Source organism: Artemia franciscana, chromosome 6, assembly GCF_032884065.1.
Source record: "Artemia franciscana chromosome 6, ASM3288406v1, whole genome shotgun sequence".
Taxonomy (NCBI): Eukaryota; Metazoa; Arthropoda; class Branchiopoda; order Anostraca; family Artemiidae; genus Artemia; species Artemia franciscana.
This window is the reverse complement of record NC_088868.1, coordinates 26,503,251-26,530,167: the sequence shown is the minus strand read 5'-3', so window position 1 is coordinate 26,530,167 and position 26,917 is coordinate 26,503,251. Positions and strand designations below refer to the sequence as shown.

Sequence of the window (26,917 nt, the reverse complement as noted above, 5' to 3'; positions counted from 1 at the left end):
GATTTCTCCATGTGCTCATTCAGAGCTGGGTCGACTCTGGCTGAGTTTACAGAGTCATACCGCTGACCCCGCTTATATGAATAACCAAAGACGCCAGGACTCTTCTTTTGTCTCTTCTTTCTTCATTTTTTTTATTATGCGTTATATCTTGCAATAAAGCCTTTCAAATTTTATACAAAAAATTCCGACTCTTATCATTAATTCTGTAATAATTATTTTTCTGTATAAAAGAATTTACTCGCTATTAGTAGGTTTTTGTTTCAGTTGAAATAACTGCCCTTTTTAGCATGGCTGCCTCTCCTTTGGCTTCTTCCCTAGATTGAATAAAACATTCTTACTTGTCTCTATGGTAAATCGTGCAGATAAAAAATGGGCAAATTCGATGTAAATCCTTGCCCCAAAGGGCTTTAGGGCATGGGAATCTTGGAGGTGGAGTTACTAGACCTTTAGACCATTTTAGGCAAAGTGAGGCTTCAGAATTTCGATTAGTGCTGCAGATAGGGGCATCTACAAAGCGAATGAGAGGAGGACCGGCTACACTCTAACCACTTTTCAAAATCTACCTCAAAATGCTCGGAAAGTTTAGACTGAATAGTTTGAATTATGGCTTATTCCTTAGATACTGCAGGTTCGCGGTTTTGATAGCCCGGACGCAAACATGTATTTTAATTCAGTTCTGCATTTCCTCCTCATTCACTGAAGTGCCCCTGGAATGCCTTGAAAGTTCTGACTTAATACCCTTAGCTGTCTTTGAGATATTGTCCCAACACCCTTTTGGGCACCAGCATGCATATAAGTTTTATTTATTGTGTTTGACAGCCCTGCTAAAAGCTTGGGGATGGGGAGAGGTTAGCCACCACAACTGCACATTGATTTGACCTTTATATCATTTTAAACAAATTAGCTATTTGATCATATGTTTTTGGAGAGAGAGCAGCTAAAAATAACATGAAATGGTTAAAGCAGGCAGACCCCCAAACAACTTTTCTTCATCCCCCTCAACCTGTCCTGAAAGTCCAGCATAATACCATAAACTGTTATTCAGACATTGTAGATCCTCCTTTTTGATAAACTTGATGGACAGAGTTGTTTTGATTTAGTTTAACACACCCCATAACATTCTCCAAAGTTTCACCTTAATGCCACTGGTATTATAGGATACACCCGGGACCTAACATTCTTCTTTTCCTAACGATATATTCTGCATGTAAATAATGAGCAAATTGTATAATTTACAATCTTTTCCCCGGTCTTTGGGGGGGGGGGGTTCGGCATTCCAGGAGTCATAGCTATTAGAATTTTTGACTCGTTTCAAGAAATTGACAGCTTCATAGCTGTTCAGCATTGAGCAAAGTAGAATGCCTAAAAGGGCAAGGAGAGGAGCTAGCTGTCCTCTCATCCCTCTTCAACATCCCCTCAAATACTTTGATACCTCATATTGATACAAACGAGCTCAGTAACAAAATACAACTTTATATAGTATAAATCAACACAATCAAAAAGAACAACAAAAGAACCACAAAATGCACAGAATACAGTCAACAAACATAACTTCTAACAAATTATCCACTCAAACATGATTCCCTATGTTTAATTCCTAAATGAAGAAACTTGCACAACTGTTTAATAGCACAAGCGTTCCTCTCAGCCATCCCCTTAGTTAGCTAACATTCACTCCCAAACTTTCGTCCAAAACATTCCTTCCGCCATTTAGACAGTTCTTCACACTCGGATACAAAATGAAATAAGTTTTCATTCACACATCTACACATAGGGCAAAAATAAGGTCAAGCTGCCAGCCTAAACTTTCCTAAAATTTCATTCTCTCTCCTAAATCCAAACTATCCCCTCTTACCGATTTGAAGAAGAAATTCTTCAAATCCTCTTTATTTAACCCAAATTTGAAATATAACCTCCTCCCCTAGCAATCTTTAGCTCAGGAATAGAACCTCAAAGACATGGATTGGTCCTTATGGGCTTGCCACTCTTGGATTTCTAGGTCATTTAGGGTTTGCTGGACTTCCTTCCATACTGACACTCTTTCGCCGATTGGGCCTTTACCTTCGTTCACACCTCCGAAAGGCCACAAAGGCCCAGTATTTTCTTGACCTGATTTGGCCACTAATCACGTCTACCGTCCTTCAAGCTCTCCAAATAAGCTGCCTTAAGCTGCCACTGAACTAAACGAATCTGTCAATTCTAAGATTCTCTTAAAATATCTAAGCTGAACTATTTCTAGCTTAGCTCCTTTTGCAAAACCCCAAACCTCAGAACCCCAATGTAGACTAGGAGCTACTTTTGTCTGGAAAACTCTTTTCCGGATCCTCATGTCAGCAAGCTGACCAAAATTACTTCTCAAAATCATATTTATTAGCCTATTACCTCTTAAATTACATTCATCTATACGCCTAGACACCCCTCCTCCTTAATGCACTAAACTTAACACCCAAATAAACAAATTCTTCTTTAACCTCTAACGCCATTCCTCCAAAATTAAATGAGCCTCAAAATCAACAGTCCCTTTGCTCTTAAATACAATACTACTGACTTCTTAACGTTCAACACTAAATTCTTCTTTTCAAAATAATGTTTTATTATATCTAGTTGCTTCTGGAGATTATCTCTATTATCCGCCACTAGAGCTGTGTCATCTGCGAATGACATACGTGATAGGCTAAACCAATTCAATGATACATATAAGGCTCTATTATTTTTCTTAAAACTATCTAAATAATTGACAAACAAGGAGAAAAGATTGGGGGATAAAGTAAATCCTTGTTTCACACCCATTTGATGCGTAAACAATCTAGATAAATTTCCCATAGCTTTCGCAACAAATTTCTCCCTTCGATACATATCTGCTATTATTGCTACAAAACAAGACGGCAAACCGTCTTCTAACAGACTTTTTATTAACAACCTTCTAATTATCGAGTCAAACGTACTTTTCAGGTCTAAAAAGGGTACGTATAGCTGACCATTTTTTTCTCTAGTAAATTTCCTCCTATTATTTCCCTATCACTTAGCCTAAATTCCATTACCTTGCAAAACAATTTACTTACCACATTTCCCATAAAGATAGACCTAAAGTTCTCATGTAAAATACTATTACCTTTCTTAAAAAGAGGCACTGCTACCGAAGTGTCCCAAGAGCGAAACCAACAAGCTTTCTCCACTACAAACGAGGAAATTGCGGCCAACATGGGTATCAAAGTTGTCCTAACTAACCTAAGGGTCTTTTTAGATATCCCATCTATTCCCGGACACGAATTACCATTCATCTTTTTTAACTGTTCCCAAATTTCTTGCTCCGATACAGGCCTAATTAGATCACAGTCATTCTGTCTTAAGGGATATGTTGCCGTCCCTAGACCTAACTCTATATCCTCTTGCCTATTCGACTGATTTGCCCTGATATATTCTGACTCCCTATTTGCAAAATTATTTGGCCACGTCTCAACTGGTGGGACATCCCCTCTTGTTCCCGGGCCCTGGATTGAACATTTAACTACCGTCCAAAACTCTCTAGGGTTTTTCACACCAAAATTTCTTTTAATTTTCTCAGTAATCATTACCTGTTTCTGACTCTTTTTAACTCTTTTAACCTTACTTTCCTATATTCAGCTAGCCTGCTCAGATTCGCTTCCTGATTCAAAAGATCAGTTGCTTTAAGTAGCCTGAAAACCTTAATCACCTCTTCCCATTTCTGCCTACATTCCTCATCGAAAAAAACCTCACGTTTTATGTTTCCTATCCTGAGATAAAGGCTTGATTCTCTTGTAAATTCTATCTATAATTCCCAAAACAGCTTGATCCAACTCAGCTGGTTTGGAAAAATTCAAAATCGAATAACAGTCATCATGGAATTCCTCACTTTCTAGTTCCATTTTCACCAATTCTTCTTTCTCCTTTGCAATCCAAATTGGTTTACGGATTCTTTCCTCACAAATAGACATTCCCTTTACCCCTTCAGACCGTCGTATACCCACTCTCAGCTTAATACTAACTGGCAAATGGTAAGATCCGACCAACTCTTAAGACCTTGAGGTCCACTGCCCGAGGCCAAAGAGATAGACTGCATAAAATATAATCAATTAAACTTGGGCTAAACCCACTATAACATGTAAAATCACCCACACCAAAATTTCCTCCCAGCCTTCCGTTCATAATTAATAACCCTTCCTTTTTAAAAAATTTAATAAATTCCTTCCCCATCTATTTATTTTCCGAGTACTATCCCTGCTTTTCCTAATAGGAAAAACATACTCATAATCATTCTCTAAACAGACATTCAGACCTGGTTCATTTACAAGGGGTTCACCAACCTGCAACTCGTCCTTATCACTAGTATATGTATTGGAGTCCCCTAGAAAAATGAAATTACGGCAAGGGTACATTCTTTTATACCTCTGTATTTCATTTTCAATCAATTCTCATGTATATTCGCGGCTGTAAGCACTATTGTTCGGAGGCAAATAAGCAACACACACAAAGAGGTTAACATTTTTAACTGATAATATTAACCATAATAAATTTCCAGACTCGCTTTCTAGCCTACGACATAAATTAAATACATCCTTCCTTACAAGCACCGAAACTCCTCCATAGTATACACCAATTGCCGAAACTTTTCTTTTAACCTCAAAAATATCAAAATTTTCACATGACGAAAAATGATCTAAAGAATTCCACGTCCCAACAAGGCAAAAAACATCCCAACTCTCACAACCGGCTGAGATATTTGGCTCTAATAAATTTTCTAACTTATCCCTACTATAACCTTGAAAATTCCAAACTACAAAACGTAAGTACGATTCACTATGGCCCTGCATTCCCTATTCAGGTAAATTTGACAGGCTACTTTGCGCTACTGAATCCTGCAAGTATGATGCTTCTGATAAAAAAAAAAGTGGGTCTTTCACCATCTGGTGAGGCGCAAATGATTCATAATCCTGAATCGCCTCCCTTTCACGAGCATTTATTTTCACGCCTTTATCCCGCTCCAAAGGGCTAACGTTCTTGCTATTTCTTTTTCCCTGTCTCGCACTCTGCTCAGCAAAATCCACCGCCATTTCTTGGCTAAAGGGGGTATGATACTGCCCACCAACAGCAGTGGGCCTGTCCCCCTCTTCTACACTAAATACAGAAGCAGCGCTTCCAAAACACTGACCACTAGTAGCAGAAACTGGCGATCCATGTCTCTCACGTGAGGTGATTTGATTACTCTGATTTACAAGAGCGTAAAATATCCCAGGTTTATGAAAAACATTGTGGGAGCTAGCCATCTTATCACTATTACTTACTTTTCTGCCTGAACTTTAATAGCTGTCCCATGCTTGATTGACATTGATTCTTCTTTACTGAGTAAATTTATGTTGCCTATTACTTCATTGCCCCTCTGCATATTATGATTTAAGGCTAAATTTTGTTGATCGTGGGTTCTCATTTCCTCTAATGCTATAACCTTTCGTTGTTTCTGATCGATTTATTTCACTTTACCCAATCCACTATCAAATCCAAAAATTTTATCCCCATCGAAAAGTCTCACAACCCTCGGCTTCGTGTGTAAATGTCCTTCTGTACGCGCGGCTTCCAAAATATTGTTAAAAAATAAACACATGACTGACAAACCCCATGGACTTGCAGGCGAACGGGAAGACCAACATTTTTCCATGTTTTTCGATGGACAACACAGTTAAAAATGCCCCGACCTAACAGAATGTTCTTGTGACCTGAACTGTAAATGATGTAATATATATTATAGTTGTTAATCGTTTAATTTGATTAAAAAAAAGAATATCACTCAAAATAAGACGTTGGATTGGTAGTTGTTAGGGACAAATTTGTTGTCTCATTTGACGGTTCGAGTTGATTTTCACTCATTGTGAATTTAATTTGTTCGGTCTGTTCTCTCGGTCTTGTCACGTTGATTCCAATTACTCATCATTTGTATAAATGTGAATTTTCGTTTTTTGGGTCTTTTTAAAGGAATTAGAAAGGCATTAGAATATTCACGTATCAAGTATCTCATATTAACAAAAGAAAACTAATTTCAAAATTGTCAGTTTTTTTAATGCTAGTTTGAATTCAAGCATTAAATTTATTATTGCTCAAACACCACAATAATTTTTACACTTTTTATCCATAAAAAAAATAAAAAAGTACGACAAGCATAAATTCATTTATTACGTATCCAAGAATATCTGGAGTGTACTGGTTTGGAATGGGAACACTTTGAAATTTTGAGAACACTCTCCCTCTGTTGTAGTCTCCATCTTTATTTCCTCTATCCACAAAAATATTAACTTTGCCATCGTTGGAGTCTTCCCCAAATTCAGTATAGTTTTGAGCATAGCTTAAACCACCTCCATTCGTCTCACAGCCACTTCCTCTTCCTCTTCCTTTGTGAAAATAAGGCCTTTCACTGCCACGAATAAAATCCTTTCTTTCACCGTCGCTGCTAAACTGTAGCCTTCCTCGCCCAGGGCTAAAATTTAGCCTGTCTCTGTTATAGTTTGACATTCATCTACATCTGTTAATATCGAGCCTTCCTATACCTCTGTTAAAGTAATATATGTCCCTATCACCTGTAAATTCCAAGGTTCCTCTGGCTCTACCCCTGCATAGCGTACTATATCTACTTCTACTAGGCTTAAATACTTGTCCTTTGTCTCTATTTATGCCAAGTATTCTCGTATGCCTCCTCTCATGGTTATCACTATTTACAACTTAACTTTTCTGTCTCTGTCACTGAAAGTTGCAAGAGTTGGCTTTCTTTCCGGACAGCTTTCTAAATCTTTTTGAGAATTCGTCTTCATCAGATTTTCTTGATGTTGTTGATTTTTGATCTTTTGAAGGAGGCAACAGAGGGATTTGGAGGAATAATATCCCAAGTTGATAACTCCAGATAGAAGTGCAACGCCAGATGAAGCTGTTCCTCAAGTACTCGGTTTTTGGCGTGTCCTTCTTCAGATAGTTGGACGGAGCTATGCACATTTGTGTCTGCTTTGACGGCTGGGGAAGGGAGTAAAATGTAAATTAGCTCGTCTGAGGGAGGCGAATTCATGTACTTGTAGAAAAAAGCCATAGACACTACATCAAATCTTTCATTTAGAGGCAGCAGCAGGTCAAGTGAAGAGGGGCGGTCTGCCCTATTTTTGATCTTTTGGAGTGTTTCTGATAGTGTTTCTGGAGCACCTGCATATAGCGGGCATCCATGTTCAGCTGTAGCTATGATGCAGGACCTGTAGAGTTGGATAATCGAACTTGATGGAAGAAGGTTTTTGCGACGAAAGTAGAGTAACTTCCAGTATTCTTGCATGCTTCATGTACTTGTAGAAAAAAGCCATTGACACTACATCAAACCTTTCATTTAGAGGCAGGAACAGGTCAAGTGTAGAGGCACGGCCTGCCCTATTCTTGATCTTTCGGTAGGGTTTCCAACAGTATTTCCGGAACACCTGCATATAGCGGACATCCAAGTTCAGTTGCACGTATGATGCAGAACTTGTAGAGTGGGATAATCAAACTTGATGGAACAAGGTTTTCGCTACGAAAAGTATACTAACTCCCAGCATTCTTGCATGTGAGGTTCTCCCCTAATCAAGGTGTTACCACTGTTAAAAAGAAAGATGTTTCTCAAAATGTCCTCATCACCTCTTTGGTATTGTCAGATTATTCGCCCGTGTTTCATTAGATGCGGAATGCGAAGGTTTCCACATACAGTGACGGAAACGTGGTCACTTGTGAAAGCCTGAGCGTCACAAAGAGTCATGGTGATGAGTAAGGAGAAGACCAAGGCGAAATTATCTGTATGGGATCATGTCCGCTATGTTCCAGCTCATATGACAGAGTTAGATAATACAAATCTGATGCTTTCTTATCAAGAATTTTACAGCGAAGCCACACACTATGATAGACGTTGAAGCAATGCAAGTTAATTGTACATTTAGCGTACTTGCCTCAAATGTATTCGACGGAAGCTTCAATTTAGCTGGTAATCTGGTAGGCTGGAGGGTTATACACAGTACCAACAATCACAGACTTATTTGGGAGGGTAACCCACAGATCTTCTTCGCCTGCTGAATCTGGTATTTTTATGCATGAATTTGGAATAAGGCTCTCTAGATAAACAGCAACACCTCCTCCTCTGCATTTAGTGCCGTCCCTAAGCTCGCGATCTCGACTCTGGAGCTTGTATTCATGTGTGGTGACCTCACTGCTCTAAATTTCATGGTAGAGATAGGTCTCGCTGATGCAACTGATAGATTATTTGACAAAGTTCACTAAATATAGGAGTTGGTTAAACTTAGATCTTAGACGACGTACATTGCAGTGGGGTACCTTAAACAGGTTCATATGGATGATTGATCTAGAAAATTTTACCGATGTCTAGAAAATTTAAACTATTCTGTCTGAACTTCCCGGGCATGTTAAGGTGGATTATGAAAAGTGGTTCGAGTGTAACCGGTCCTCCTTTCGTTCGCTTTGTAGATGCCCCTACCCTTAGAACTAACCCAAATTTTAAAGCCCAAATTAGTCCAAAATGATCTAAAGGTCTAGTAACTCCACCTCCATAAGTCCCGTTCTCCTAAAAGACTTTCGACGCAAGGATTTAGATGGAATTTGCCCATTGTTTACCTGATACATATCTAGAAAATTCAACATTCACATAGTAATAATACATATTATTTATTTTTTCCCTGTAGCCATCTTTACCTATTTTGAAGATATAACAGACTTGCCGTTTTTACAACGAAAATGCATATTGTGTCTTTCGATTTAGTTCAAGATTCCGTCATAACTATACCCATTAACATCTGGGATGCATATAGTTCAACATTCCCCTCAACAATTCCGAATGTTTCTACTTGGTATCCTTCCTTAACTGCTTTTGAAATATTGAAGATGTGCCGTTTTAAAAACTTGTAGGCATATATTCCCTTGATTTTGTTAAGTTAGGTTAATAGATTCATTCTATTAGTTAAACATTGCGTATAAACTTAGAAAATATAAGACACTTAATTCTAATTGTGCCCTCAGGTGATACAAAGGGAATATGGCAGAGACTACATCATTTGACTATTTTTACACTTGAGTATGTAATGTATCTAATCACACTTCGATATGTGATATGTTCATTTGTGCAAAATGATGGGAATCGAGAAGTTGTCCCTTAATCCTGAAGAAGAAGGAAATAGTGTAATTCTATGTGTAAATGTAAATAATGAATCTCCAATGTAAATAATGAATAAGGAATAATGTAAGTGATAATGTAAAATTCTCATCTGCAAGAAGTACATGATAATAGAAGAAGTTTACTTGCTCGAACATTTGGCCTTATTCAATGGTTTACGTCATACTTCAATCATTTATGGGATGGATATTTTATATAACAACCTTCCCATTCAGACTTGATCATAAAGTTATGGCGACTACCTATGTGCTCCTGATTCTTAAAGAATATTACATCGAAAGCATGTGTAGCCAAGAATTTAAAACCCTGCGCAAAATGGGCAAGAGGGAAGGTATCCGACTTTTGATGAATTTACCTTGACTTATGACGACCTTAAACAGTCAATAAATCATAGTTGAATCTTCCAAATACTACGAAAATGTTTCATTTTTAAGCAGCGTTTCAGCATTTTGACAATGTATATAATTGTTGTTTAAAATTTATTAATCTTTATTTGTGTTTATGAAAATAAAGTTACAATCAAATAAAAAAGTATAAATACCTTAGAGAAATAAAAGTGAATAGGAATTTATAGATTACATTTGAAGCTAGCATATAACTAAAGGAGAATAATAAAACATTATTTCTAAAGAAAGGAAGAAAGAACATTATCTAGTAGAGTCTAGAGTTAATATAAAGCTGTAATTAAATAACGGTAATTGCCTTAAGTAAGTTATTACGTCTGTAGGCTCTAGGAAGAAAATTTGAGAGGAACCTTCCAGGGTGAGTGCGATATGAAATTAAGAAGTCTAAAATCTAGCAATATAGAAGATGGTTGTAATAAGTGCAAGCACCTAGTAATTTTAAGTAAATATTAATTAATCCCCTTTATAAGAAAGGTGACAATAATGAAGTAGTTATGGATGCCTTTGCTTGGCTTGTTTAGGAAATTAATTACTTGTGGTGATACTTTCCAGACTTTTAGATAATATAGACAAAGTATCAAGAGAAGGAAATTGATGTTTTGGGAAGGGGAGATGATGGGGCGACACAACGTTAAATCTTTGATTCTTAATTGGGAGGTGTTTGAATTTATCAGATCCCTTTAGTCCGCAGTCTTACAGACTAAGAACTAAGTGTTAAGTTTAACCTATAGAAAAGCATTGGTCAAGATCCTATCTTTGTATGGGATTAATTAAAAAAAAACATAAAATAAGTTTTCAAAAAAAAGTAAAGAATTCCATTAAACCAAAAAAGAGTCAAAATTATGAAACCCAAAACAAATAAAAATTACAGTAAATAACCGAGCCATACTCAAACGAGCAGAAATTACTTAGGCATAGCACTCACAATCCCCATGCCTTCTCAAGGCCAGAACTTTCACTTCATTAAAGTTATAGTTTACTAAAGTTTAATACTGTGGCCCTGTTAATTATTTTGGTAAATTAGCCCTTAAGTCTTTTTTGAGAGTCCGTCAAATACGCAAAGAAAAAATTAAGAAAAACAAATTTAAGTCAAAAGCTAAAATGTATTTTTGTTGCCAAGTTTCCATAAACATCAAGACAAGAGTATCAGCCAAGCTTAAATAGAAATTATAATTATAATTATAATTTATGAGGGAACTTCTAATGAAATCCCCAAAAATAACCGCTTCAAATAAAAAAATAGTTCTGTTTCTCGAAAATTCGGTTTATTTTTCTAATAGCACACCTTAGATAGCAAACTATAAATTACAGGAATCTAAAAAATAAAAAGACAGCAAACAATCTAAAAAGACATGAAAATATTCAATTCATAAATGTTTTCTAGCATATTCAAGGAATCAGAGATAGTCTGATTTGGAAATGTGGAGCAAAAAGAAAGAACCGAGCATTTCTCTGCGTCAACATTAAATTTAAATTCAGGAATGTATACAGTGGATGGGAGGGAGGGCTTGGGTTTTGAACACATTCCCATTTAAGTAAAATATGTTTCTTTTTAATGACAAATTTGCTTTTTTAGGACATTAAAACTTCATTGTAAATTAGAAGGAATAGAAGATACAACTGAAATCCTTGATCTAATTTAGTCTTACAAGGAATAGATAAATCATATTAGCTAATGTCCTAAAGCAAAATATTCTTTCATATTCATAGTAATAAACAAATTTGAACAAAGAAAAAATGGATATCACAGAAGGACAGAGAAAAGCAAAATAAAATCCTCCAATGACTGCTTCTAACAGTATCTAGCTCCTGTTGTCATATTAGCAACTAACTTTCGCATTTCTTTATCAATTTCAAACATCTGAGAACTGATGCTTTCGTATCTTAAAACATGGAACTTTGCAAATTTGTCAGCCCATTTTTTGTCCTTATCCATATCCAATAAGGCCTTCTCTATCTGTTGTCGCAAGTAAGCTAGAAAAGTTGTTAAAATCGGTATAGTGCATTTATTACTAGGGTTTAATTGCTTTAGTTTAATTACTAGCCTTAAATAATAGAACAACTGAGTAGTCTCACCAAAACTAGATTACAGCTTTGAAAATACTCAGAAGGAAATACAACTGTTTCTTCTCACTCAAACATTTTTTGTCCAGCTGCTTCTACAGCTAGACCACAAAATGCAATTAAACATCTGGAATTTAGTCAAATAAAATCAAATAGTTAGTTATTTTCTATTTTTGAATTTTTTTTCCCGTGGACTGTATTAGGAACTTGTAATCAAAATGGATTTTAAACGGTTCAGTCAAACAATAACTGACATCTAATTTCAGACATCAAGCAATCATTATTAAAGACGGGAATATATTACAGATGGAAAAAATGGATAACAGAAAAAATTCAAAAATAGAAAATAATTTAGATAGTGAGATAAAATTGTTATTTGTGAAGAAAAAAATTTGATATTTTCAAAAGAGTTTTCAAAGAAGACTTTTTTTCCAAAAGAGCAACTTAATCAGAGAAATACCATATTATCTATATTTTACATTTTACCAACAAGAAAAGTCCAACTTTGGGCACTAGCCCATGACCCTAACATTGGGTTTCATATGCTTTTTCATATATTTGAAGGCACAAAACTCGTTTTCCAGGTTTTATGCTTTTGCTCTGTTAATATGCTTATAAATGATATATGAAAACTTTGACATAACCAGACTTTATCTTGAGTTAAAAACCAACAACAAAGTAGTTAGTTTTTTTTATGGGATAGAGGGAAAAAATGGGAGCAGGTAAGACCAACTTCAAAGGAAAATTCTATGGAAACACAAGAAACTGTACGTAAGATATTCACAATTTTAAGGGGCTCGTACCTCACCTAACGTAACAAAAGTAAAAGGTTAGAAATTGTCATTTAAAAAGAGAGAAGCATTGAATCCTTAGTAAAATCATTCAGGTGCCCACACAAAAACAGCATAACATTGATCTCATATCCAGGAAGGCAACCTTACCCAAAAAGGATCATCGTCCCAATATACTGCTTTCTGTTTTGTTTTTTTACCGACAAAAAAAAATCGTGATTGGGAGTCTTGCTCTGTTAGCAATTTAGGATACCATTGGGAGTCTCTATTGAGAGTAGCCACACTTGTTCCTTAGTTTTGAGCTTTTGGTGTATTAATATATGTAGTTTTCACATAAAAGGGGGCTTCTCTGCAATTACCAGTATTACCAATTAAACGATAAAGAATAGTACCTATTAAGAACCATTTGCTATTTTATTTAGCCAGATCAATATAGATTTATTTAAGAAGCAGGAAAGGGTGAAATCAAAGCTTCGATAATTAGAGTCGAATTTGAAACTGCAAGAAGCATAGGACCGAAGGCTACCTCGCACAAGACGAGTTCTTTTAGACGAAAGAGCAACAAAAAAATGGTTCGTCCAATTCCTTGTCTTTAAACCAACGAAAATTGTATAAACACGCATTTAATGTAGTACGTTGTACCTTGGGTTTTCCTTTTTTAAAGTATAAAATAGACTAGAAAATTAGATTTGTTTTATCCTTTTACTCTGGCAATACGAAAAAATATACAACAAAGGAAAAAACTGAATAATTCGCAGATTCTTTTTTAATTTCTATAGAAAAAAGTAAAAGGGTTATTTGCGAATCTTATGGTTCACCAAATGTAGCTTCAGTCTTCGAAACTTTTCTCACTGAAAATATGTTAGAATCTACAATTACATTAAATCCCCAATAATTCCATACACCATACAACACTTCCATACAACATCGCACTTCCGCGAAAGGCAGAGAATCAGGTGATCGCTACCAAAGCAACGCGGATCTTTGTCAGCATGCCAAAAAGTTTTTTTAAGTTTTAAATTTGTCATCGTATATTGCAAAATATTGCTCATCGAAACATAGCCTAAAAGCAGTTAAAAGATAGTCTAAACATGGCTTCAAAACAAATCAGAATATTTCAAATACTTTTTTTTATTAAGATTACCCGAAGACTACCTACAACTTAGACAGAAAAGAAGAGAAAAAAAAATCATCAACATAAATTCATACATAAATACATAGATAAACCAACATTCATTCATATCATATATAAGAAACAACTCTTAGTAGGAGCGCGTAAAGATTAAATCTTTACTCTACAGACCATTCATTCGCCCGAAAGTTCCCCTTGGGGGGAACATTCTCCCTGTAGAAAAGTCCTCCTCCATGAAAAAAACCCTATCCCTGCAAAAATTTACACAGTAATTCTTTTTTATTGGGTAATCTAAGTCCATAAACAAGAAAACATCAATGACGAAGATAGAGTTTTTTTTAAACATCATGCTTCAAACAAAAGTTTATCCAAAACAGATTAAGGCTGCCCTTTACCCTTACATTTAATTACGTATTTAACTTATACTGATTATATATGCAAAGAGTCAAGGTAAGATGCGCAAATCAAAGTCATTTCAATATAAAAAAATTCCTCGTGAAGCTTCCCCCTCCCCGAAGCTTTTACTCCCTATAACACAAAAAATTTTGCACAGATACAATGATGTTTTTTTTCTTCATAATCCAAGTATAAGTAACTGCGTTTGGTACCAACTGGCCTGAAGCCTCAATGAAACAGGCAGTTCGAGTATTTATTGCACTTTCTACAAACCAATCAAAATATGCGCCATGTCTTGAATTGTATTTGGATGTTGTATTTTGTACAGTGTATTATGAATGTGAATGAGTGCAGTTAGAAGCCAAAAGGAGCCCGTAAGATTCTAGGTGCTTTTCTTAAGAAGAAGAAGCTTGAACATTTCAAAATGGCTGCCAAATCGCTGGGTTTACTATGCAACTAGGCTACTTTTTGCTTGCAAACCTATGATAATCTAGCAAACTAAGAAAACACCAAGGCTGTCTAGCTTACGAGGGCTAAGTAGACGCACCGTTTTCTTGGCCATACCAATAATTATATATTCAAATAATACTAAAGCAAGCCCTCACTATCCATGGCTGCTCTAACCACATTAGGATGCGATGGTAGAGGCCCCAGAGTATCAAGAATATGGATTTCACTTCCCATTGCAGGATGCTGATCAAGTGCGTTCTGCAAAGCCAATGAATCAACTGCTGCCAATTCTGCCTGTTTTAAGCTTACCATCTCAATAGATGCAAGATGACTCCGAGAATCGAACATTAAATTTATATATATAGAAACGATTAAAAAAACAACCACGGGGACTGGAAATTTCCAGTACCTGAGATAATTAATATGACTTTTGTATAAATAAAAGCTCCAATTGCTGCGAAGGTGGTTATGCTGCCCCGATTCAGTCTATGTGGAAGGGACGGACTTTTGAATTACTTCTGTATGTGCCACTACTACTACTACTAATAACTCACTGCAGCACCAAGCCGCCTGAGGCCAACACAGCTACGCACGCTCCTCCTCCAACCTAATCTATTTAAAGCCTCCCTCTTTACACCCTCCCAGGAAGTTCCCATTTGCTTTAAATCTTTATTTATGACATCCTCCCAACCCAGACAAGGACGACCTGCTTTCCGCGTAGCCCCAGACGGTTGGCCAAAAAAGACAATCTTCGGTAATCTGTCATCCTTCATCTGTAGAACGTGGCCTAGCCATCTCAACCTTTCTTTCATTAAAGCCCCAGAAAGCGGGATTGAGCCACACTTTTCGTACAACCTACTGTTTGAAATACGGTCAGTCAGCCGGGTACCCAAACTGAAAAAAAAAATATACAACATTTTACTTGGGGGGGTAGCATTAATTAATCTTCTTGTCTTCCCAGTAATCAGGTGGCTACTTATTTATAGCTGATTTGCTTACAGATATAATTAATTATATTGTCTTCATTTTCTAATCCATTTTGTTCTGTTAGTTTTACATCTACTATTATTTCATTCATTGCTTTTGTTGAAATATCAGCTCTTGTCTCAAATTAAAACATTCTTCTGAAATTACCTGAAGATGGGATCCAAGGAACAATCTACTTGAGTGTCGATTAAATCTATAAGGACAAGGAATCGAAGGGGTTGTGTAGCCCATTTCTTCAGTTTAGCTAATGAGGAAGTTGATTTCTTGAACATTAAATTTTTTTTAAAGCATTGCTTTTAACAGAAGTACTGCTTTTAATAGAAAGAATTGAAAAAGGGCTACTTTCGTAGAAAACATTCAAAAAGTACTTCTTTGATTAAAAAGTATTAAAATACTACTTTGTTATAACCCCGTGACAACCCTGCTCAAACAAAACATGTCTCGTAGAAGCATATTTTCTTAGCACTAAATATCTCCCAAGATCTTTGCCTCACACCCATGTCTAAACATTTTGTCATTGAAATAACGCCTCATGGACTACTTTGATTGGCAGTCACCCGGGTTCAAAACCTGTCAATATATTTGATTTTGACAATTGGTGGTTTACATATGTATATCTGTTTGTGTGTTTCTTTTTCGCATATTTCCTGTATCCGTGAGCCATTTTACATAAAAAATGTATTAGGTTAGGGGTGGGTATAGAGCAAAATCTTGGGGGGACCCAATGTGACAAGGACGCCAATAATTAACCAAATTGACAAATTATTTAACAAAAATGAGTAAAAAACCGAAAAAAGGAATTGGGCTACAAAAATTCTTAGGGGGCACCAAGCCCCCCTGATATTTCCAGAGCAGTGGCGAGATTTGGTCTACTTTGGCTATTCCCAGACCTATTTTGGCTATTTATCTGAAATAGATGAGGCTCGGTAAGTGCCAAAATCAAAGGCTTATTCACAGTCATTCTGTACATGAGAACCAGGGATATACCAACTTGTAAATAATTAAGCCAAGGACTTGTGCATTATATCAGTCACAAGGTTCATGGCAAAAATTAAACTAAGTGCATGCTTACTGTATCGCCTGACCTTGCCATCAGGCTTAAGATTTTAGGAGGCAAAAGGTTGTGTAGGCAATAAAAGACCCAATAGACTGGGTGAAGACACTTACTTATCTGCAGATGAAATGATCAGATCAGACCAATATCCAAGCCCATCACCTTTCTTAGGGTGTTGACAGACAGCACCAACTGGTAGAAGGGTCCAATCTGGGTCATCTGTTGCGCTTAAATGTTGGAATGAAAAGCTTGATATGAATGCTGGAATATATTAAATAATAGATTAATGAATATTGAAAGAGCGAAACATATATTGAAAGAATTTATTTTCAAAAGAACTTGATTCAAAATGCTCCCTTCACAAGACCACTCTAAAGGTCTTCCTTCCTAAAAAAAAAAATCCCAGTAAAAGGGACAAAGGTCTAATATTTCTGTAGTTGGAACAGTTGATAGTTGAGTTTTTTATAGCTTAAAAACAGGTCCAATTTTACTTTATAAACTAAAATTTACGTAATTTTTTAAAAGGAAAATTTGCCTAAAAAGACAAATTTACGAAATGCCCTCTAACTTCAAAAAGATAGTTGAAACTCCTTAAGAACAGAAAAAGTGAAAAAAAAGAAATGTCAAATTTTACGGGAAAATGATGCAAATACTTATAGAAATGGGCCACAAAGATGTTATTCTAGAACAGCAGAATAACTTCACAGTAAAGTAGTTGGCTAACTGTAACATTTAAAGATATTCAAATAACTACGTAGTAAATTCCACCATTAAAACCAAAATGTGACTTTTGCGATAATTCTACAGAATGGTGCAAGTGACAGTGAATGTCACTACAGAATGGTTCAAATCAGTGACAGTTTCAGGCTTCGTAATCTCGGGAAAGGAGGGGCAGGGTATATCACAGGAATGTTAAAATATAAAAGAAAGGAAACTTAATGTCGGATAAAAGAAAGACTGCGGTACGAAGGGCAGGAGAAGATACCCCCTGCCCAGGACTAGAGCCACATTTGCTTTAAATATCAAGAAAATCCAACCGTCTTAAGTTCTTTTTTAGAATATTTCGTAGCACAAGAACATAACGAACATAAACGACCATAGGGATCATAAAGAACATTATGAGCTTCCACTATGCCACTGCTATTTTAAATATAAAAAAAATAAGTTTTTTTTAACTGCAAGTAAGGAGCGACGTTAAAACTTAAAACGAACAGGAATTTTTCCGTATATGAAAAGGGTTGTCCCCTCCTCAGCGCCTCGCTCTTTACGCTGAAGTTTTCACTGTTTTAAAAAGTGGAGCTGTGAGAAAGAGTCAAACTTTAGCGTAAAGAGCTAGTCATACTAGCCATTAGTACGCAAGCAGCCACAACCGCCACTAGCAGCAACATCATTTTCTTTGCTGGCAGCTTTGGTTCATTTCAGGTTTGAATTCGTTGTTTATTGGAAGTCACTATTTATTTATCTACTCAGTATTTGCCTTGAAAAATGATAGATGGCTTTATCTCCATTCAATATAGCTTATTACAGTTGATTGCAGAGTTAATACTTCCAGGAGTCTTGAATAGTATATCGCCTCAGTTTATTTGTAGAGTAGCAAGGCATTGGGAAATTTTGTTAAATTAAAAAATATTTATATATAAAAATAAACAAATCTCAGTATAAAGTAATTGCAATGTTTTATTTATGTCTTTTTCCGAGTGTTAAGTGTTCTTTTCAAGGACCTTTTTAAGTATTAAGTGCTAGTATTGGGTTGATACAGTTTTTCATTTAAGCGTTTTATAATGATCGCTGGTCGAAGTTATGTTATTTGCACCTTTCATTCATGCTATTGTACTGTGTTCATGGCTGTATATATGGCTTTAAAATACACTTATCTATCTATCTATAGTCAAATAATCTAGCTTTTCCTTTCTATACGCCTATACTGCACCTATTCTAATGGAAAACATTATATTTAAAATCTTACTAGTTTATAGCAATCTTAAGAAAGGACCTAAAGAAAGTTCCTAAGAGGAAGATTTTTAATTTTGCCAGACAGATAAATATACAAAAGTTTTCTATCGAGAAACGAACGAACTGGAGCTTATTGACCTCTGGCGCACAAAAACAAATAATTAATTTCATAGGCCTAGGTTTTCCCTAGGTTTCTTAAGCGCTATGGGTAGCAATTCAATAAATGCAATTACCTATTCAACGCTAAAATATTACAAAAATGAATTGCAATCATTTTATTGAACAGGATTTGACAGAATAACCACCTCAAGGAGACAACTACAGATAAATTTGCAGTGCCAGACACAAAATCTAGAGAAGGAGCTACGCGTCTCTGTTGTCGTTCGCAAACGATGGAACAAGAAGAGATAGCGTCAGAAGAGAGTGAGTGAATGAACTTTCTGGAAATACGCTACATTCAACTTTGATGTTAGACAGCAGCGAAAATTATAGAGACTAACAGAGAGCAATCTTTAGCACCTTGATAAAATATTAATAATGATAACTGGTGCCACTGACACCAGTACACAACATCACCAAGAAAATTAATTTAAATGTTAATAAAAATTAAATGTTTGACAATAAATTTGATTCAAGATATTGATTTAAAGTTACTAAAATTCAACTTTCATTCAAATTTTTTTCGATCCAATAAACTGAGCAGCTGTACCACAGAATTAGAAGAATATAATCCTTAATTGACAGAAACTTCCGACTGATCCCCTTCTGGTGTAAAATTGAGTGCTTGGCTACAATATGTTGCAGTTAAGCATCTAAGTTATATATTCTTTATCTCTATGTCAAAGATTTTTAATCCTACATATAAGGAAAACTCTTTTGAGTTACGTTTACCATTTGGGCTTAAGAGCGGTGCATATATGCAAGGCTGGCTGAACTTCCTTACTTAAGGCCTAGCCGAAGTCCAAGAATTTTATTCCCTAGTAAATTCTTTTTCTTAGGCGTCAACTCAGTTAAATACAAAGGTATCAGTTTTCTTTGTCGCTTCAACTAAACAAACACAAGAAGGTTGAACTTAAGGGATTTCTCACTCAAAATTACGATTAGGCGCAGGCAATCCTTAGCAATTTTTCTTGTAATTATTTATACAATATAATTTTTTATATGTATTTATGAACCGGCAGTTTGATGTTTGCACCCTACTTATTCTCTAGACTCTGTTTAAACAGAGTACAACTAACTAATACTTAAATGAATCGCTCCTGAACAAGCCAAGTGATTAGTCCCTTAGGATAATTTATGCATTCTCACACGCACCGATTACAGCTGGATCTAGTCTTTTCAGGGGAATTTTCGCCTTCAGAACACAAATATGTAAAGTATTTGAAGGGAATGCAGCCAGGAAGTATATATTATAGAAATAAGTTTCTGATTGTTGAATAAAAAATTTTTTACTCTATTTTTTGATACTCCACAACAACAGTGTCAAGTACAGCAATCTAGAATGCAAACCCAAAACAGGTTTTATAATTATAGAAAAAAAAAATAACTGGCGGTTTTAAGATTTGATTTGATCAAAATATTCACCAGATTTTTTATTTCTGTTGACATGAAAACCGCCAAAATAACTAATTCAGGAACGTCAGGCAAACTCCTAATGCTTAACATGGGAGGTATAGGAAGATTTCTTGAGAATGCGTCCTGCCTTAATCAAATCCATGGCCAGGCCTGAATATGCATGCATGGGAGTCTTATAAGACTTCCGCGTTACCTGCTTAAAGAGCCTTTGCCTCGGCAAGGAAAAGAATAATCTAAAATAGGTCTTGAAAATTAAATACATTCAAACAAGTCTACACTAACTAAACAAGCAGAATAATCCAAAGAGCAATAATCTAACATTATTAAAGTTACCCCTATCAGGATATCCACTAGGGGCTGCTTCAGCTGATTTACCAGCTTTGAAACCACCTGCTTTCCCTGTCACAGCTGATGACAGTAAAAAAAATAAAAGAAAATCATCAGTAGGAAACAAAGTAAATTCCTTATAACTCACCAAATTACATCTATGACAAAGATAGCTTGGAAATTAAACCAACCAATAAATGTGCAAGAAAACAAGTAAGTCAATGTAGTGTAAGTAAGCTGGCTCTGTTGGCATTTTGTCTGTAACCACAAGATGAAAATCTGCAATTTCAATTAAAAAATAAAACTTTCTTTTCAAACAAAAGTAAAGGGCAATATAAAAACTTAAATTGGCCGGGAATTATTACTTCATGAGGAAGGCTGCGTCCCCCTTGGCAGCCTGCCATTATGCTAAAGTTTTATATTGCTTTACTGAAATGAGTGCAAAAAAAATGTAGTTTTGGGTAAAATAAGTATTTTACTGATCAACAGTTTCATAAAATACCCAATATTACTCTAAACATAAACCTCCACAAAAAATTGTTCTCTTTATATGTATCCGTTGTTATTAAACTCCCTTTTTCAAGGATACAATTAATATTAGCATAAGTTGCTGCTTACTTACACTACAACAAGTGTAGTTAATGAGCAAATATAAATGTTTTTAATTAAGATTACATTTTGAAAACTGAAGGATAGCCCAAAGATGAATCATCACAAAAAACAAATTTGTTTGATGTATGTATTGCAATAAAACTCAAACAAAACGAAGTTTTGAAATCTTGAGAATTTCACCAGGAATTTCTTTAGGTCATATAAGCAGGATTATTGTCTGTGCTAGGTCATGGAAGCAGGATTTGACTGACCTTCGAAAATATGTCACAAAAATACCACATGAAGCAAAGCAATTTTACAAGAAAGCATAAGAGATGAGTATCTCTCATCTTCTTTAGTATGCATGTAATAAGATTCTATTGGCTATCTATTGGCTTTTTGTTATCTTGAATGTAGTTTTGCTCAGCAAACAAAATTTGGGGAAATGTTTCCAGAGCTTAAACTATGTTCTGGAAAAATCTTTTGAAGCATCTGGGCTACTTTCAACTCTTTCTCTCTCTTTAGGGTGCCCATATTTGGTAAACTTGCATAAACTTTGCATTGTGCAGAAAAAGAAAATTTCAGCAAAAGATCAAGAGAACAGACAAGGCCCAAGATAATTGTTCTGAGAGTCCTATATTTGCTAAATTTTGATTAAAAAAGTTTTTAAAAACTTGAAAAATTGTGTCCCATTTGAAAAATAAAATCCTAATATGGATAAAAATTCTGGCATAAGGTAAAATACCCAGAAGCTGTTCTACTAATCATTGCTTTAACAGCTAAATCACTATAAAATCTTATACTTTACCACCTAGGAAGTGAATTGTTTCACTACTACATTTGTCTAAATTTCCTTAATAAGTATATAATTACCTTAAATACTTTAACCATATACAAAACTAGCAATTTTAAATGCATTGATTGTCAACACTGGAGTCTAATCACAAATATTTGGTTTTAGTTTAATCCTTGAAAAAACAGTTTTTCAAGTTTGCAGTCAGCTGCCATGAAGTTCCCATGAGCTGATCCTGACTATTTAAAACTATATTCATCTTAACTAGGATATGACCTTACTATCAATGCTTGTAAAAGATACATTTTAATTAAACTAATTGATGCAGCTGTATTGTTTGGTATTGCCTGAGCACTGGGGACATCCATTTGGCCTATGTTTTCTAAGCCTAGAGTAGAGAAAGACACTTAATCAAAACTTTAATGGAATTTGAGCCCATGAAATTAGAAAGGAGAATTTGAAAATACTATCCAAATGCATAATTTAGGTAATGAATTCATTCCTGGAACTTTTGTTCTCTCATTAGGTTACAAGTCCCTTCAATGATCTTTAAATGAGAGCTGAAATCTTTTATTTTGATTTATATCCTATAAACAACCCTGATTGAAATCCAAATCTTCTTGAAATCTTTTAAATAGATGGATTTCCTGTAGCAATAATCAAATTTGTCAACTAGTTGACAAGAAAATTTGTCCAAAAAACTTTTCTTTTTCCAACTAGTTGACAAGTAATTTCTCCCCAGCAAGACTTTCTTTCCAACTAGGTAGAAACAAACAATGCCCCAGAAGCACTTCTATTAAATCATCTAGTTGGCAAGTAACTTTTCCCCAGAAAAAATTTTATTAACCAACTAGCTGATGAAAAAACTTGCTCCAGAAAACATTTCCTTTTCCAACTAGTTGAAAAAAGTGGTTGCCACAGAAACAATTCTGTTAACCATCTATTTTACAAACAATACTGTCCCAGAAACTCAGGAAGTCAAGTATTCCTTTCAACTGGGTAGGTTAATCCTTTTTCCCAAATGTCAAATGCAAATGTTTCAGAGAGATCAACAAAACTGCAACTTTACCTTAAATTGCATTCACAACAAGATAACTCTTCCTGAAGTTTAAAGAAAAAACAAGAATACTTTTGGACAGAAAATTCAGCATTAATGATGTATCTAGATGTGGCATTCCAAGTGAAATAAGCTTTTGGACATTCTCCAAGTTGCAGCATTGGCATGAGGTTTCTCAGAAGAAGTTTAGGAAAACACTGTTGGAAAATGAAATTCTTTCTAGGGCAAAGTTTCTCATCAGCTTTTTGGTTAATAAACATTTTTCTGGACCAACTAGATGGTTTACAGAAGAGTTTCTGGGGCAATATTGTTTGTAAAATAGATGGTTAACAAAATTGTTTCTGGGTCAATGACTTTTTTCAGCTAGTTGGAAAAGGATGTGTTTTCTGCAGCAAAGTTTTTCATCAGCTAGTTAGTTAATAAAAATTTTTCTGGGAAAAATTTACTCACTAACTAGATGGTTAATAGAAGTGTTTCTGGGGCAATATTGCCCCAAAGAAAGTGTTGGAAAGAAAATTTTGGAAAAATTTCACTAGCCCCTTGGAAAACTTTGGAAAGAAAGTGTTGCTGGGGAGAAATTTTTGTCAATTAGTTAGAAAAGGAATGGTTTTCTGGGGCAAATTTTCTTGTCAACTAGGATAGTTGAGAAATGTGATTGTTGCTATAGGGATGGGCAAAAATCTTTGTATTCATAAGGAGATTGGATAGTACCTTTTTAAATATGCTTATATGCTATTTTTTTCTATTTTTCAAAGGGTGGATATCCCCCTGGACATATTTTAGTCTGTAAAACTATCCCTGAAAGTTTTATTTTCCTTACCTAAGCCCTTTCTAAGATAGCAAAAAGTGGCTAGACAAGAGTTTTAATAATTATTGTATCTGCTGATCTTTAAGTCTAATATGGCTTTCACTTGTCTTTGAAAAATTTATTTTTTGGAAAGTTTTTTTTTATATTAATTTAATGACAAACAGTAAACCAATGGCAGGTAAAAGAGGTACAATATTACAAATTTACTGATAATATAATGTGGGTTATACATATATATGACCATTAAGGGGGTGGTTACTAATGTTTGATGGTCTGAGTTAAGGAATAAGCTAATACAAGTAGGCTAGCCTAAATGTTTTAGTATACTTTAGTTTCCGCAATTTTATAGTGTCTTCATTATGGAGATAAAACTAAACTGAAACTCAATATGTTCAAAATTTCATTCATAATGTTAGACATACCCTTAGACAGTATATTTCAAGAAGTCATCTGGAGTTTTTCTTATTAAAAGTTCCAGTTCCAAAAATTGTAGGGAGGTATTAACAACAAGTCCTTTCACCTCTTTGACTTCTTCTTCAGAAAAACTAGCTACTGGAAGCGCTATTCTGCTCCAGTCTGCGAACAATGGATATATACGATTATGAACAATAATACACTGTTATTGATTGTGGGAAGTGCGAGTACCTGAGCTACCTGTCCCCAGCAGTTTAAGGCACTAGGCCGGCCGGTACCAATACGGCTCTTCCTACTCATTCCCGCTCTCTTCTGCACAATCAAAAACTATGGATAAATCGCGTCCCATTAAAAATTGACTTCTTCAAGCTTTAATCCTTATTAAACAATATTTCTCTTCTTTAAGGTATCAATTGCTGCCTTAAATATCTTACGATCAATTTCCCATGGCAGGTTAGACTCCAGGATAGCTGTATAAGTATTTGGAATCTTAGCCAAGGAGCAGAAACGCTTAAGAGCAACAGTCTCCTCACTCTGAGCCTGGCAATCAATTAAAATATGCTGGATTGTTTCCTCTGTTGAAAAGCAGATTCGGCATAAAGGGGAATGATGTAGCTTCCAATTAAATAACAAGCTATTTAGAAGTAGGGAACCTGATTTCAGTCGGTAATATAGCACTGTATTTAATCTTGTATGAAATGGAGATAACATTAATGTACTGTGATTAACTTTGGATCTTTGCCTGATAATATCTCGTGAATTGAGGTCAGAGGAAGGACTAGGAGATAACATGGAAGCCTTTGCTGCTAGAGAATCAGCCATATCATTATATTTTATACCTTTATGACTAGGAACATGTTGAAAATAAACTTCATTTTCCTTGATCTTAAGATTAAGAAGCTGTCTTCTAATATTATATAAATCTTTGTCATTAGCAATTCTATTAATATTTTGGATCAGTAGTAATGCTGATTTAGAGTCAGAGAGACAGAGTATATTTTCAGATTCAATGTTATAATTTATAAGAGCATCCAAGGCCAGGCGGATGGCACATAATTCAGCAGACAGGATAGAAGATCCCAATGGGAGAGGAGAATAAATATTCAAATTCAGGGATGGGATACATGCTCCTGCTCCAGCTCTTTCCCTCTGGACGGATCCATCAGTATATATTTTTCTATAGTTGGGGTAAGCCTTAGAGATATGTTCAGCCAAAATAGTCTTGATCTCATAATTAGGAATCAAATCTTTACTAATATAGATAAGTTCTACTTGACAGCTTGGAGGACTCATTTCCCATGGGGGGGACTCAGTAAAGGGATATGCATGAAGCGAATGTTGATTCCAGTTTGGGACCTCCAGTTGAAACTGATTCCATGATGAATGGGCATTGGGACAGGCTGACTTCTCAGCAAAGGTATGTGCATATACAGCATGCTTGGCTCCATAAGCCTGGATTTGCGATAAATACTTTATCCTTAGACTAGATACTCTTTCACTTAGGGACACCAATCCTGACAGTGTTCTTAACTTTGACAGAGGAGTATGCTTATGCACACCCAAAGCTATTTGAATAGCAGAATTTTGTAAAGATTCAAGGATTTTGAATGAGGATGGGGGACGAGCTGAAAATATTTGAATCCCATATTCTATATTTGAACGAATATATAATTTGTAAAAATCCAAAATAATCTTTGGGTGACATCCCCACTTACTTCCAGCAAGTCTTTTTAGAATACAAAGTCTCTGAATAATCAGAGATTTCAAAGAATTAATATGTTCATGCCACTGCATTTTAGAATCCATTAATAAACCAAGTAACTTCACTGAATTGCAATATGGGATCTCCCTTGAGAAAATTGTCAGAGGATTAGGAGGATCTAGAGTACCATTAGTAAATATAATGGCTTTAGTTTTACTGATTGATATAGGGAAGCCAAATGCTAAAGAGAATCTCTGGACTAGACTTATATCATGTTGAATAAGGCTTTGAAGAAGGCTAATATCCCTTCCTGACTTCCAAATGATCAAATCATCTGCATAAAGGCCAAATGATGCATGAGATACTTGAAATTCAGAAACATACAAGTTGAATAGAAGAGGACTCAATATTGCACCTTGAGGAAGTCCTCTCGTAATGGGGCATTGCTCACTTCTAGACTGATTTACTTGAACGTAAAAATATCTATCAGTTAGAAAAGACCTTATAAAACTTATAAAAGGATACGGGAAGTCAAGATTTATTAGGGTTTCCAATAATTTATTATGGACTACATTTCCATAGGCATTCGACCAGTCAAACAGAACAGCCATTGTGACATGTCTTTTTTTGAGAGAGTTACAAACATCAATTTCTAGCCGGGTAATGTTATCTAAAGAGCTATGTCCTTTTCTGAAACCTGTTTGTTCACTAGGAAAGAGATTGTTGACTTCAGAAAACCACTCCATTCTTGATAAGACAAGCCTTTCCAGAACTTTACTAAAGGAAGGTAATACTGATATAGGACGGTAAGACTTGAGATCATTAGATGAATAAGAAGGTTTTAAAGCTGGGGAAAAAAAAATGCAATTAGCTCTTTGAAAAAGTTGCTTAATAAGAGACATCTATAGAAAAATTTAATTTATGACAGATTGCAGTGACAAATAGAATTGCAAAATTGTAATCTCGATTGTAAGTTTGCGGTTTCGTCAACAATACTGTTCCACAAACAACGGGGATTATAAGCTCATAATCTAGATTTTGAATTTGACAACTATGCTCGAAATGAAGATTTTTCTAGTTCAAGTTCAATCATTAAATTATTCACATATAAATGTATATATTTGACATATTCCCATGGGGAGACAAGCTCGAAAAACTAGGCCAAGACAAAGATAAAATAACACTAAAATACGAAGATAAACAGGACAGCAAAGATACAATAA

The 26,917-nt window shown here is 35.3% G+C and overlaps 2 protein-coding genes across 3 annotated transcripts in view; one reads left to right on the top strand and one right to left on the bottom strand.

Moving 5' to 3' along the window:
• Window positions 1–26,917, top strand: part of LOC136027851 (uncharacterized) — a 132,086-nt gene that overhangs the window by 19,230 nt on the left and 85,939 nt on the right. The gene's annotated exons all lie outside the window — the stretch shown is intronic.
• On the bottom strand, window positions 9,546–26,539 carry LOC136028249 (uncharacterized). 2 transcript variants are annotated; one of them, XM_065705978.1, is made up of 4 exons: window positions 24,001–26,539; window positions 20,478–20,608; window positions 16,588–16,735; window positions 9,546–11,574 (listed from the first exon to the last, which is right to left on the bottom strand). In XM_065705978.1, the coding sequence occupies exon 1, from the start codon at window positions 26,438–26,440 to the stop codon at window positions 24,374–24,376; it is 2,067 nt and encodes a 688-aa protein (XP_065562050.1). In that variant the 5' UTR covers window positions 26,441–26,539; the 3' UTR covers window positions 9,546–11,574; window positions 16,588–16,735; window positions 20,478–20,608; window positions 24,001–24,373. The 2 variants fall into 2 exon arrangements, with proteins under 2 accessions (XP_065562050.1, XP_065562051.1); XM_065705979.1 differs by lacking the exon at window positions 20,478–20,608.